The sequence below is a fragment of the Sinohyriopsis cumingii genome, chromosome 13 (genome assembly GCF_028554795.1).
Source record: "Sinohyriopsis cumingii isolate HCF-2022 chromosome 13, ASM2855479v2, whole genome shotgun sequence".
NCBI classification, from domain to species: Eukaryota; Metazoa; Mollusca; class Bivalvia; order Unionida; family Unionidae; genus Sinohyriopsis; species Sinohyriopsis cumingii.
The window spans coordinates 24,322,287-24,338,175 of NC_142973.1; the positions used below are offsets into that span (position 1 = coordinate 24,322,287).

Below are 15,889 nucleotides of genomic sequence, written 5' to 3' on the forward strand. Positions count from 1 at the left end.
TAATAGATAAAAATGGATGGAAAACAGATAAAAAACGTTTATGGATAATAGACAGACGACACATGATGGATGTAGGGCCATACCATAAGCTCACCTATCTAAACAACAAGAGATCAAGTCTATCATCAGAGAATGACTGAAAACCAAAACCTTACAAACTCTTGATGATGATAATGATGCTAGACATGTTACTGCTATGTCTCACTTGCTACTAATGTCTGCTTGCAAAAATAAATGAAGAGTTGGACATTTTTACCTTCGCAAAATCAAACAATTGTAGAACAAAATGTATGCATCCACCTTGAATATCATCCAAGTGAAAAATCTGTTATCTATAGTACCTCTCCATAACTGCTGTCAAATATGTACAATGGGCTGTCATCTTTGCTGCATGCCATGTAGTCTACAAAGTATTTCATTTTTATCTTCACGGAGTAGCCATCATCATCCTCACCACATTTGAAGGATTGGTTCCGATACTTCTTTTGTAATCTCTGCACATAACAAAAATTATATGATTAAAATATATATATATATATATATATATATATATATATATATATATATATATATATATATATATATATATATACACACACACACATACACACACACAAGGATTTAATTTTTTTTTTTTATAAAAGGCAACTTGCTCTGACTTGACTGCAAAAGTGAACTTGCCCTTGGAAAATTTGAGCTTGCCTCAAATATAATATCCCAACATGAGCAAATTAATAAGAAAAAAGCTGGTATATTTTAAGCAAATCACATTATATTTATTGAAACTTTTGTTTCCAGCGTATCTCACGGTACAATACAGCCATATGTTGATAGTTAATGTTATTTAAATATATATATGGAAATAATAGACACATATACGCAGAATAGAAAGAGTTAGAATGAAGACATATTTGGAAGAACAAAAGCAGACATGTACATGTATGTAGACAGATGCAGGGATAGGCAAAAAAGATTTTGGAAATAACTGATTTTTCTAAGGACAGAGAGAGAGATTAAGGCAAGACTGTTTGTAATGACTTCTTTATACTCACAGCTCACTTATTTTATCCATTTATTGTACAATTATCATACAGTCACCTTCAAAATCAGTGACATATGTCCAAATGTTTGAGAACATGACTTTTGAGAATGATTTGAGAGCACTTATTTTTGTCCATTTAATTGTTTTGAAGTAGTATGTACTGAGTCTCCTGTAATTATTACGTAAATGTAAACAACATAAACAATGCCTGCAGGTACTACATTTTCCTAACATAATCACACCTTGAATACAAATCTGCCAGGTAGTTAATCGCTACTTATGAATGCCTTTTATTTCCAAATAAACACATGTCAAAGAAATTTCACAACTTGTGCTTTGAGCAATGAACACAGTTACCCTTGAAAATATTGTACAAACTGCCCGAGGCTAATTTAGAACCTGAAAGTCAGCGAATCCCTGATGCATACAAATATTATGATTACAATGTAAATGATAAGTTAAAACATAAATATTTATTCCTTATTTATCGAAACTTGCTTTAAATAGTTAATGTTCTTATTATCCCATCTTCTGCGTGAGAAAATGTGAGACTGACCTTGACAATGGCCACAAGATGGAAATGACACATACAACAAATGAAAGAAATCATAGCCAGCTATGCAGTACATATAAACACTAAATAAAGGTGCTGAGATAAATACTGTAGCAAGATCAAAGTGATAAAAACTTGCCGAACACGAATAAACGACCCCTTGTTGGCAAATTAGTACTGAATGACGTTTTTTTACTCATACATTTACTCATACAAAATACCATCACTCTCTCAATTTTGTAGACATGCTTGCAGGTTAGTGCCTTGCAAATTTGAACTTGCCCAAACTGAATTTGTGCATGTCCTGGGAGTTGGGCAAGTTTATATATATATATATTGTTGTTGTTCTTATAGGGTTTAATGCCATTTTTCAGCACAAGATAGGCTATACATGGCGACCATTATAAATGGTGGAGGAAGAACCCAGGAAAATCCTGGAAAGAACCACTGACCCAGGAGAAGCTACTGGCAAGCATTCTCATGTACCAGGGATCGTCCTGGGCTTCGCCAATGTCGCAAATTGCGATTTTTTTTTCCTTATTGGCGACAAAAATATCCCATCTGGCGATTTTTTTGGCGACATACTTTTTGGTTATTTAATTTGTACATACAATCACGGATTTGGACTGAATAAATTTAAAGCCAGAACGAAAGGAAGCCATAAACTTGACTAAGCAATGCATTGGAATCAATCTGTTACACAAACGATCCTTTGTTCTTATTGACAACCCTATCTTTACAGTGCATTGTTACATCATAATCTGCTTATGCTGACATCTGGGCTGAGTACTGTATGCTGTGATACAGTCAATCATGCTACCGCACTATACCTACAACTGACCGACTTCTGAAGACGTGAATAGAACAGATACAATTAATTGTATGGCTAATCCTTCTGTTTTTTTTTTGTTTTTTTTTATACATATACCAATACAATAGTTTTGCTGAACCTTCATAGAAAACTGATAACCTTTGAAGTACCGACTACTGTGTATAAATACAAAGCAAATGGAAAAAATCTCAATCACAATTACTTCTGTCGCCAGTGCAGCATTTTACTCATTGATCTTTTCCTTTTGCCATCAGTACCGTGTTAAGGCTGCAGAGACTTAAACTCCGCAACAAGAAATAGCAAAAAAAAACAAAAAAACACAGTTTTGCATAATTAATAATAAATATTTATTTCTCAAAATACAGGAGTGAAAGAATCCCTAAATTGGGTGTGCATTTACGCTTATATATACGGTCCGATATTGCCAGGTGTTGACTCGTGTAAGTTTCATTCGTGGGAATGGAGATCCTATTTTCCTTGTCGAGAAAATTTATACAGCATTCAGTGATCATTCTTGGGATTTAGGAAGCAATTCGCTACAAGCTTTGTGAAGCTAGCCATAAAAGGGGGGGGGGGGCTGCTGAGAGACTACTGGTGTCACCTGTCAGCACTGAGGACTGTGAACGTGGATTCAGTAAGATGAACCTCATAAAAACTGACATCAGAAATAAGCTCTGCATCTCATCTCTCGAGAATTTAATGAGAATCAGCATGTACAGATGTGAAAAATTAGACTTTGAAACTGCATTCAACAAGTGGGCAGCCCTAAAATCGCGACGGATCTTCATGTAACACTTTGTAACATTTTGTTAATGCTTGTTGTAATTAAAGTATTAACTAATCCATCTTTTGTAATTTTCATTGCCTGTTACATTAATAGACTAAATTAACACTTGGAAAAATGTACACTACTTTTTTGGGCGACACTTTTTGAAAATTGGCGACAAAATATTGAGGTTGGCGATTATTTTGGCGACAGCTTTTTAAAAGCCAGGACCATCCCTGTGTACCCACACTGGCCGAGCCAGAGACTGGAACCCACGCAGACATAGGTGAGATGGCAGTCATTCGTAATGGTGAGTGCTTTAGACCACTCGGCCCCTTATGTACTAAATATTATAGAATTAGAAATAAAACATGATATAAAGAATTGTTCAAAACAATTCTGGCAAGAATAGAAAGGACACCATCTTGAAGTGACCTTTTTTTCTTGCCTACTTCAAGGAATAAGTGAGACATAGGTACATATATAGACATTGTAGGCATTGATGGCTTAGACAAAAAGTTTTTCAATTTTTCATTTTAAAAAAAATATTTTTCCTATTAGTATATTTGTTAAATAATATAAACAATCGTTTATTCCACAGTTTAAGTTCGTCATTTAGTACAGAGGTGAAAAACTTTTCTATTGATTGTAAATACAATATCAAGATGGCCTAGGTTGGATGCCAAAAAATAAATAAGAGTACCTTGATGCAGCTGATGCTCTCTGTGATGAAAAGAATTTCCAGGAATTTAAGATAAGACCATTTCTTCCTTTTAACCACCAAGTGTTGAAACTATCACTGATATTCTTCAGTGACAAGATTTTCAAATTAGCTGTGGTGGTTAACATATTGGGTGTCAATTTGGCACCATCTTCATTTGTAACAAAATAAGCATCATTAGAAGTCTTTTGGTGAAAATCCCATTCAGGAGGAGTTTTGACAAGATTTTAAAGACAGTCATTGTGGCAGCAATATTAGATGTATGATGACACCATTTTTCATTTAGGACTTGGTGAAAACTCCATCATAATGTTGATCCATTCAGAGGGCATAGTGACAACATTTTTAATACAGCTGTCATGATAACCATATTGGATGTACGAATGACAGCATTTTAATTTAAGACCAATATGGTATCATAAGAAGTCTATTTGTGAAAACATAATTTGATATGCCATCTATTACATATAAAAATGTCAGACGATAAATAAGTGAAGCATGCAATACATTTTTTGCAGTTATTTTTTTAAAACAAAAATATCTGCACGTATATATTCTCAAACATGTTGATCTTTTAATTTTAGAATTCATTTGTATGAAAAATCAACAATTTTCAGTAATAAAACTAACTGGAACACAAAATTTAAGCACAAAAATAACGATTTTCATGAAAAAACTATAATAAATTGGATGGAGAAATATTTTACATAAATTATGGTAAAGTTTAAATTTTTGAAGTTTCATTTCCATGACAACAGATTGAAAAAAGATAAATACAGACATCTAGCCAAATAGTCATACTAATTCAAATAGTCATACTATTCTGGAACACAAGTACTTAAGTTAACTGCACAAAAATATTAAATTCCTGTAGATTTCTCGAAGTAAAGTTGGACTCATGAAATTTTCAAGATTATCTTAGTATAAGAAATTTGATATATATAAACTAGATTCTCAGATGTTATGAAACTACATTTTATCATTTTATAGTTTATATAAAAATTCTCTATTTGTGCAAAATTTTGTATTTAATTACAAGGCCTGATTAATGAAGACTGCAATCTCACATGGAGTGTCCATTTCTCAACTGCCTGCCAGTCATCTTGTACATGTGTCAGGACAACAGGCTTGTAACGACTCTCATACTGTTCAATAAATTCTTCTGGCAACACTTTCCGCACATCAATCCGCTCTACATTGTCACGTATGGTCTCCTTGCTTAGATCCAATGTCTCAGCATAGTTATTCTTGTACCATCCATCTTTGTCTGAACATAGTTCTGTAAAGAAAGAAAATAGTATTACAAGTTTACTCTTGGTTAATCTATGACAAAAAAATTTCATTCTGAAATCTAGAAATCTGTAATAAAACAGCATGTCCTTTGCTTCATTACATATCCTTTTGCTCTTACATGGTATATCTGGTGTTTGATATGATATTCTTTAGCGCAGCATCCACCCAAGTAACCGCAGCTGTGGGGGAGGGTGGTAAAGGGCACAGGCCTACATAGTAGCGTCCAAAATTTCCATCAAACATTATTTTATTGGAAAGGGCCCCCAGAATTAAGATGGGGGTTGGGGTGGGGAGAACAGAATTTCTTGCTATGCCATTGTGGATGTTTAACCTGTACCTCTGGATTGTATACCCTGGCTGGAACGATTACAGTGTTTTCAATGACATCCAAGTGTTGATATTTTGTGACAGACTCATAATTTAATCATAAATAAATCCCATGATTTTCAAAATGGCTACCTTTGACATCAGATAGGCACCATTTTCATTTCTAACCAAGTAGACATAGTCTTAAGTTATTTTAAAGTTAAAACGCTATGTTGATATGACCATCAATTCAGGAGTTACAATAACAAGATTGCTACTATGGTAGCCATATTGGACAGCTAATCAGCACTATTTCCATTTAGGACCAACTGAACATCATATGCCTGGTGGTGAAAACCTTGTGTCAATTTGACTGTCCATTCAGAAGTAGCAGGATAACAAGAATTTCAAGATGGGTTCTCTGGTGGCCATACTAGATGTCAGATTGGCACCATTTTCATTTAGGACAGATATATCATATGTAGACTTTTACTGAAAACATGAAATATAGGTCCCAGTGACCCATTTTTGTAATGCAAGTGTAGTATTAATGATGATGGATCTCCTCACAAAGTTTCATGAATCTAATTACAATATGTATATCAATACTGTGTGTTTAATTTTTGTCCATGATTGTGGATTGTAATGATGATTTGTAAGCAACATACTATTGTCCACAACTGTAGAATAATACTTTAAGATATCTGTAAACATTTTTACTTAGATTTTAGTTCTGGACACTGGTTTTTTCCTTGGAAAAAGTATGATCTACTTGATCTTTCCCAGGTAGTAAACACCACCTGACCTCATTAACAATTTTGTGATGGAATTCTCCATTGTCAAAGTCTGGTGACAGTCTGTGCATATGACGGTTTACATCAAAATTATTCATTCCAATTTTAACACCTTTCTAGTAGAATCAGTCTTTTAGTTGTGTTCAGTTATAATTTGAGGATTTATTTAAATTATTCATTGGAATTACAAAGTGCTCATTGACTTTTGGACTAAATCACTTTTTTATTATTATTGTGAATTCATGCAAAGAAATTCTGGATTATATCATTGTGATACATTAAAACTGTTGGCACAAAGCACATTCAAGGACAGTGGCACATCAGCACAATCAATATTGGAATTCATTTGGAATAGAAGACTACTTTTGGACTTGTGATAGAACTTTTAAGATCATGTGGAACATAATTCATAATACAGGTGTGTGCGTGTGTGTGTGATTTGGATTTTTAATGTAGCTTTTTAACTTTTTCAGTCATATCGCTATGATGTCTGCTTTGTGTCAGTTTATAGTGATGTCTAGCACTGGGGCATCATGCTGCAGACATGTAGCACGATGTCCCACCCAGTCACATTATCCTGACACCATGCCGACCACTCCTAACACTAACCTCTTAATGCTGAGCGCCAAGCGAGGATGCTGTTATTACCATTTCTGTAAGTCTTTGGTATGACTCAGCTAGTGATCGAACCCATGACCTCCCGCATCCGAGGTGGATGCTTTAACTACTAGGCCACCAGAGCGGTTTATAATACAGGTTTCTTTGAGATGCCAAAATCCATGTAAAAGTATGTGTCCTTTTAATTTTACATGCAAGAAAATTCCAACAGTCAAATTCTCAGTAAATAATATATTTTACCAGTAAACTTCCCTTTATTTGATCTGTTTCTATAAAGCAAGTATTGAGGATGTAGTGTGTGGGTTATCAGGCAAAGTTAAATTGATTGTAATGGGATTAGGCAAAGACCCACTGGTTAAGGAGATTAAAACACCTGACAATTGATTGCGGGTACATAATAATTGTTTGGATCAAAGGCTAATTAAACATGCTTGTGAATGGACCTATTGCTTGGATAAGCATGACAAAACACATTTTAATCCATTGTATTTTAAATCCATCTGTGATGTTTAGAACACCTGCATTTTATCATATACCATATTTAGAAATAGTAAGGTTTTGGGCCTTGTTTTGTCGGGAATCCTATATTTAGGGCTGGAACTCCAACTTTCATAGAAGCAATCCTTGACTGCAACATTCAAATTCCTGTGGAGAACCTTGTTACAGTAAGTGACTGTATACATGGTGCAAAAACTATTTGGTCATAAGCTAATTAATGTTCTTGGCTTTTTGATATCATCTTCTATCTCGAGACCAAGCCAGTTGGCTACAATGGGGAGTCCATTGGCATGATACAGCCAATGATGTGTTTAAAGCACCATTAAAAACAATTGTCTCTGCTTTTGCAGTCAAATGCTAGATGTATTGTTCTATTCCTCATCTGAACAGTCTGGGGTTTCTTGGGGAGATCAATGCCAGTATAGCTTTTTGCTTAGAACCATCATGGATTGAACAGCCTACAAAAGAGGACAAGACCACACAGGGTACTAGACAGAAATGTTTTCAATCACATGACCTGTGCAAAGATTTTAACTGATCAAATACAAACTTACAAAAACAGTTTGTGGGACGGGTCAAAGACATCTTCCAGAATTCAACTATAAACTAATCAAGCTCCCCACCCCATCCCTTTTGTGAAGAACCATAGATTTTACCAAAAGTCTCGAGCTTTACGGATTCAAATTAAAAAGAAACCTCACAAAAGTAATGCTGCATCATAAGAAAATGTGTCTGTATCAATATTACATATTTCACAATGCAGGTCAAGAGACTCTTTTACCAAGTTACATCAACCCCATTTAAATATTTATTAAGGGCTATTGTGAATGTGAACAGGTTTCAAAGATGTGGGTATCGTATGCATAGAATATATAAGTGAAAAATGCAACATTATTTACTTGAAAAATCTTACTGGAAGATGCAGGTGCAATCTGTGTTTTGGTAAAGAAATATTGTATTTTACACACAACTGATAACAAAAGAGACAGAATTGAGTGATTGCGATATAATTACTGTGTTGCATAAACATTAAACAAGATGCAATGAGTGCTACATTTCGCATACACATTGGGCTTACATGTGTGTTTGATTTGGATTTTTAATGCAGCTTTAACAATTTTTCAGTCATATCGCTACGATGCCTGCAGTGTGGCAGTTTATAGTGATGTCTAGCACTGAGCCATCATGCCACAGACATGTAGCATGATGTCCCACCCAGTCACATTATCCTGACACCAGGCCGACCAGTCCTAACACTAACCTCTTAATGCTGAGTGCCAAGTGAGGCACCTGTTAGTACCATTTTTATAATTCTTTGGTATGTCTCGGCTGGGGATCGAACCCACAACCTCCCGCATTCGAGGCAGACGCTCTAACCACTATGTTACCGTAGCGGTCTTGAGCTTACATATGTACATTGTATGTGGCAAACATAATGATATCGGTAATGGAGGCTGCCATATTTGCCATCTTCTAGTCAAATATGGTCCCATGACTGAGAGGTATATTACATGCATATCTGTGACCCAATGGCTATCAAACTTTACTTATAGAAAGTACTATAGTGTGGCTACTATTAAAAGCAAAGACAATTCCAAAACATGTGAAATTTATACCTCAAATGAGTTATTACATTGTTTACATTTCAGTTCATTCAGAAAAATGTATATGTGTTATTGTGTCCGCTATATCATCAGATTGCTCATGATCATTCATGGCTGAAAATTTAGAACAATAATAAACTAAAGAAAAATTTAGGCAGGTAATAATTGTTAGGTATATTTAATTTATATTGCATGCTTGATTTTGTCTGTGATTTAGGGTTGTGGATACAGTTTGCATACCTGACTTTTGTCATGCTTGTCAGCAGTAAACAAGTTGTTTACTAAAATCTGAGTTAAAGTAATAACCTTTCTTATGAGTGTGTGGAAGTTTCCATTAGTTTTCCCAAAAATACCATTGTGAAATATGTATAAACTGAGGTTCTGTAAACAATTATTCATTTCTGTTTTAAGATCAGTCTACGGAATTATTTGCAGTTGTGTTTAGGAATTATTTATTTAAATTATTCATTGCAATTAGAAAGTGCTCACTGGCATTTAGAGTAATACATTACTTACTGTGAACACATTCAAGATTGTTGGTACATCAGGCCGTTTCAGACTAGTGGTACATCAGTACATTCAAGACTCAGTATATCAGGACATTCATGACTATTCCAATTCATACGGAACCTTCTGTACTTCTGGACTTGTGTTAGGATATTTAGGATTATTTGGGATTTAATTCAAAATACTGTGTTTCTTAAATTTTTACTTTATAACTTAATTTTATGATTTTACTAAATTTGTTGGTTTCTCTTCTTTCTGTTACATGGTTTAAGACTGAGAGTGAAGACATAACTTTATTGTTATTGTGATATTACAACTATAACTCAATTACCTTACCATCTGGGTTCTCAACAGATTTCAAAACTGAAGAGTTATTTGACTTCTGATACCAAAATCTCCAGAGTCAAAATGTAAACTCAAGAGTCAAAACTGAAATCTCAAGAATTAATTTGTTTTTGTGGGTTGTTCTTCATTTTTGCAGCAAACTGATGCTTAATATTTCTTACAACTATAGGAATTTTATTCTCCTTTTCAGAATTGTTACTTTCAGTTTCTCTGTAGTGTGAGGGTTGCAATGATTGTCACGTGAATGAGACAAAAATAAAACTATACTTAAACCATTATGATTAATTAATATGAGCCAGTGTATAATAATTCAGTGAAGAAGGACGATGTATATATTTTGCAGTTCACTGCAAAGATTTATAAAAATAAAATCCAAAAGCATTTTTAGTTTCCTTCACAAGATCACTGACTGGTGACAACTGATGACATTACTTGTGATTATTAAGTTTCACATGTAACAAGCTCTCAATAGTTACCCATAAATCACTTTATTTTACAGAGAATGGAAAATGTCTTCTCTGTATCATCAGAAACTAGCAATAACAAAACAATGCTCATCCTGCAAGAAAGTTCAAACTTCAGTTTTCTTGTGGTTGGGTTTTTAAGGTAGCTGACCAAACTTCAGTTTTTCTATAATTGGGCTTTTAAGGTAGCTGACCAAACTTCAGTTTTTCTATAATTGGGCTTTTAAGGTTGCTGACCAAACTCCAGTTTTCCTGTGGTTGGGTTTGTAAGGTTGCTGACCAAACTACAGTTTTTCTGTGGATAGTTTTTAAGGTTACTGACTCCTCTTTAATACTCCTCCAAGCTAACTTCATCCTATGGAGAAAGTTTTTAACATGGGCACAAACTAAGTTCCTGAGTTGTATACTTCTTAGCCAGTGGGGTATTTTTTAAGCATTGGGAGAAAACTTATGTTTCTGCATTCTGACACGAGTCAAACTGAAACATATATCAAATATCCTTAAATATTCATCTAGAAACAACCTGAAGAAGAACACAATAACAATTAATACAAAAACTCAAAATATCTACCCAAGTGTTTCTGCCTGGAATGTCCATGCCTCAGAAAAAGTTTGATCTCCAAGCATCAAAATGTACGGGTACATATCTACAGAGAATCCCAATGCCATTCTTTAAGTCCAATTACACTTTCTTTTCTATATTCATTTTATTTCATTAACCTAATTCCATTTCAAAACAATACATTTTCCAGGAGACTGGAAGAAGATGACCATACTGAATTCAATTTTTTTCATTTCATCTTTAAGCAACACAGCATAGTACTTTTTATTCAAACTTTAACAAATTTCTTCACAGCAGGTTTAGGATTAAAATCCTTATTTTGCACAAACTTGTTTTCTTGGGCTGCCCATGGCATTTTTCCTTTAACAGTTGCAACACGTTGTGCCTAAAACTAATACTATTTCCATTATTTTCTCTTCGTTTGGGACATAGGAATGTTCTATTCCATGAATCTGTCTTTTGGTATTATTTCCTTCCTCAAAATTAGATGCATCTACTGTACAAATTCTCTTGGTCTGTAAGAACCATGCTCTGCTGAAAACTTGCATTTGGCACCAAAGAAATTACATAAGGTTGTCAGAACAATACACTTGATAATCACTCAAAGGAGAAAGTGTATCTGTACACGACACCACAAATAACTGATTTTATGACAATTTATTATATAAACATGGGAGTTCATATTCCTTCAATAAACAATGTAAGTCCAAAATTTGTGGCATTGTATTTCTAAGTCCAGCATATGATAAAATGCAAGTGTTCCAATCATCACATAAGGATGGTGAATTAAACTGCACCGAGTAATGCTTATCAAAGAACAGTGTCAAATCACGCATGCAATTAATATTTTGATCAAAATGATCATTATAAACCAATAATCAATTAACAGGTTTCTTAATCTCCTCGTCTGCTAAGGTCTAACCTGTGTGACTTCACCTTCTTCAATTACAATCACATTCAATTTGTTTGAAAACTATCATGCAAAATCACTGATAATCAATTTGTAGAAACAGATCAAATACAATAAAAGTTTGCAGACCAAAAAAATTGCTTACTCAAGACTGACCTGTTGAAATTAGAGAAGCAGGGCTGATTAAATCGCATAAACCGATGTCCCGGACGATAATTTTCAAAGTCAGGTAAATAAAAATTTCCAAGTCCATGACAAGTGCTTTTTTTCCTATTTAAAAAAAATAGGGCAAGTCTGTATTTTTGTGCTTTATTCACTTTATCTACCTTTATCCACCATTCATAGCGTCTGGGCACACTTGACCCCTTTCCATGTATACATTTATATTCTGTATCACAGTGGTCACTGATAACTGTTTCATGTGCACACATGGTATTACCACCTGACTGAAGTTGGGCTAAGTGACAAAATTATCAACAAATCAAAGTATGCCAAACAAAACAAATCACAGTATAATTATCTGGCAGTGTTGTATGTGGCTTTGCTGTACTGTGTCTGCTCAAACTAGATCCTCACAACTGGCTCACTGATTTTAATCCAGTGAGTACGTGTAGCTCAATTGATCAAGGAACTTTACCATTATTAGTGTTTTGGTTTCCTTTATGAAGTGATCAAACAACAATTCCTGAATTTTTATTTGATTTTACTGAGGATTAACTTCCATGTGCAATATTGCAATTGATATGAAACAATTACTCTAATTAATGAGCTATTTCTGTTTTTTAAATGTTGTTGTTGTTGTAGTGTTTAACACCATTTTTCAGCATACGATATGTTATACATGGCAGCCAGTATTAATGGTGGAGGAAGAACCCGGGAAAACACCAGAAAGAACCACCGACCCACGAGAAACTACTGCCAAGCATTCTCACATACATACATTGGCTGAATCTGAGACTCAAACCCACGCAGGCAGAGGTGAGATGGCAGTGATCTGTAACAGAGAGCGCTTTAGACCACTCGGGCCCCCCATTTTTTAAATGAGAAACTTTGTTATGATTGCTCTAGAAGTAGCTGTTAGACAAAATGATATCTACTCTGTGGATGAAATGAGTTTGCTAAATTATTTTTTGCCTGGTCAGTAATAAGGAAGATTCATAAAAGGAAAATTGACGTGAAGCTGAGGTATAAAATGTAAAACTGAAAATGAGAATGATCCCACTACAAAGAGCCATAAGCCAAAATATTTGACAGCAAAAAACATCAAATATGACAGAACAAAAAGACAGGGAAGTTTTCAGACACAATTGGTTGATTGCTATCCCTAGGTTGAATTTATTGACTTAAAAGGAAAGATGTTTAGCAGTTATTGTCAATAGGGACAGGGTGAAAATTCAACCAGTCAGCAGCTCTGATTTAGCATGAAGACGTAGGTTCTTCTCAATCATCTTGAGGTTATTTTTAAAAAGGAAGACTATCCTGCCATTCATCATTCAGAGCTCAAATCAAAGATCAGGGCATCTAATCAGTCATCAGATCCAATTGTTGAAATTCTTGGAAAACTTCATCTACTCTCATACTGTTATGCAAACTCTTAGAAATCATGTTTGTTACAAAAAGCCAGTCCCCTGCTTAGTGTGAATGAGTATTTAGTTCTATGAACCTAAGCATGACATCAGTAAGGAATTCTTTAAACCATGATATTTTACAAATTCTAATGAACATTTCAGCAAAATGACCAGAGTTTTTGGACTTAAACCAAGGCACAGATATCAATTGTTGACTAAGTACTGGTCCTGGTGGCAGGCATGTAGCCTGATATCTTTTTTTTTTTTAAATCCTGCAGCCAAAACATATAATTGAAGTAGCCAAATGTGTATTATCAACCAGCAGTTTTGAAAAATTTAGATTCTTTTTAATGTACAATTAAGTTGCAGATTTTTGTCATTTGTTATTCCTGTGGGATTAAAGCACACACATATCCAATCTTTGCAAGTGATTAAAATTCGGAACAAGTGAAAAGCAAGGTGAGACATGTGAATTTTCTGAAACCACTTCTCCTTGACAAATGGATGAAAACAAAATTTGATCAGCCCCGAGAAGGCAGGTGTTCCAGTATCAAAGTAACACCATTTGGTGTCCACTGTTTAAGTTGATAAAGAAAAAAGGGAGTAAGAGAACACTGTTGTGTACTGCATTTCAACAGTAAAAATGCAGTTTCCAATGAAATGGCCTGTATACATTTAGGATGTTTATAGGTACATAAAGAATATCTGAAAGAACACGACCATTCACATCTTAGTTCACTCTGCTCACTGAAATTGGGGCTAGTGCATTTGCCATTGCTATGGGAAATTTTTATTGAATACTGTGTCATCGTGTTTCTAAAATAAATGTTGATTATGGCTGGTACCTCCATATTTTTATTTAGGATCTAATTTGCACTTCTCCTTGTCACTCATGACGTTTATTTTTCAATGCATACAAATTCCTACACCAACAAGTGGTTCTCTGGCTTTATTCCTGACTATGCAAAGTCCCAGTAATATCAGAAGAAAAAAAGGTGGAGAACTACTTGTCCTAACGAACGCCATAAAAATGTATCTTGCTTCAGTCGACACAAAAGTGTGGAATTTAACTGCAAGTTATTCTTTCACGAACTCACTGCTGCGTGTAACATGATATTTAGCTGATGGAACAGGACATCGCTTTTACCAAAGTTTATAGTAATTTCTTCATGAACAGCGTGCCATCCCCCACCCACCTGACTTTTCTTGCGCATTGCCAATAGCCTTTGACAGCTTAATTTATTTTATTCACCTGGCCTGGCTTTAAACTTTGCTTCTTTAATTCTTTTTCTTGCTCTGTGGTCCATACACGATGGCCAAAGCTGGCTAAAAATAAAAATAACTTATCTAAACGAAGAAAAAGATGAATGTTATGCTCGTCTTGAGAAACCACATGAGTTGACATCAATTTACAACGGAAAATATTAACGAACAATAATTAACGCATTGAAAATATTAAAGTCCTCTGATAAAATATACTTTAAAAGAAATTTAAAAAATATAAGTATATAACTTCAAAATAATATCATCATGATTTATTGCAAATTATAATGAAAATATATATAATTATTTGAAATAACGTTCCGGTATTGCTTTTTAAGAACGGTGACAAGAGAGTGCGTACGTGATATTTCACCCGATTCCTACATTGTTAAGGTCTTCAAGGCTAAATTTGTTAATACTGTTAAAGCTCTCAAGCGTTAATAACGTATACAGCCTGAGAGCCGTAACAGTGTTAACACATTTAGGCTTGAAGGCCTTAACAATGTAGGGATCGGGTGGATATTTACAATTAAAGGCCGAGAATATTATTGACACGGCTGCCTGCTGTGTACGTGAACTTAGTAAGACTATTTGCACGACCGCCCTGTATCTCATTTGATAATTGGAACAGCCACTGATTAAATAATTTATGTAAAACAAACGAATCTATAGGTAAGGTTATTTCGTTTTGTTAAAGGTTTTCGCCTTCTTCCAACACAAAACAACTGATTCCTGTGTGGCATACTAAGGGTCAATGGCACCCAGGACGACGATGATGGCCCAAAGGGCCAGGATACGAGGCCCGAAGGGTCGAAGCCGTGGGAAGACGTACTAGTCGGGGCAGAGCCCTGGCCGCCAACGGTTTTCCTGTAATTTTAATGATTCAAGCCATATCACAACTGACAAAAATTCAAATGTCGATATTAGAGAAATCGGTGTTATTTGAAATCACATCTGCTGGAGTTTATAAACATATAATACCCTTATACCCCTTCCCAGAACTCTTAAGTACTTGTCGTTGTCTGAGTATCGATCGATGTCTGGATCCCTCTCGCCCGCTTTGACGCGAAAGAAGATTAGCGGGGGGTGGGGGTGCGCTGATGGATTGAGTAGCAGTTTGTTCATGAAGCACACGCTGGCAGCAGAACTGAATTTGCAAATTATTGTTATACGAATGCGCTATGTAATTTGCTGGGGCGCCCACAGAATTGGGGGTGGGGTGGGGTGTAAAATGTAATGGCCA

At 34.9% G+C, this 15,889-nt stretch overlaps 1 protein-coding gene across 2 annotated transcripts in view; it reads right to left on the reverse strand.

Annotated features, from left to right (window-relative positions):
- The window catches only part of LOC149785068 (bifunctional arginine demethylase and lysyl-hydroxylase JMJD6-A-like), a 58,832-nt gene extending 44,046 nt beyond the window's left edge, over nucleotides 1–14,786 (reverse strand). For both annotated transcript variants that reach the window (XR_016425357.1, XM_089978794.1), the window contains exons 1-3: nucleotides 14,636–14,786; nucleotides 4,982–5,193; nucleotides 342–494 (exon numbers count right to left, since the gene is read on the reverse strand). Coding sequence is in view for 1 of the 2 variants with exons in the window: in XM_089978794.1 (XP_089834920.1) it covers nucleotides 342–494; nucleotides 4,982–5,193; nucleotides 14,636–14,690 (420 nt within the window). In the remaining variant the exon portion in view is untranslated. The remainder of the gene's footprint in view (nucleotides 1–341; nucleotides 495–4,981; nucleotides 5,194–14,635) is intronic.
- Nucleotides 14,787–15,889: the final 1,103 nt, after the last annotated feature.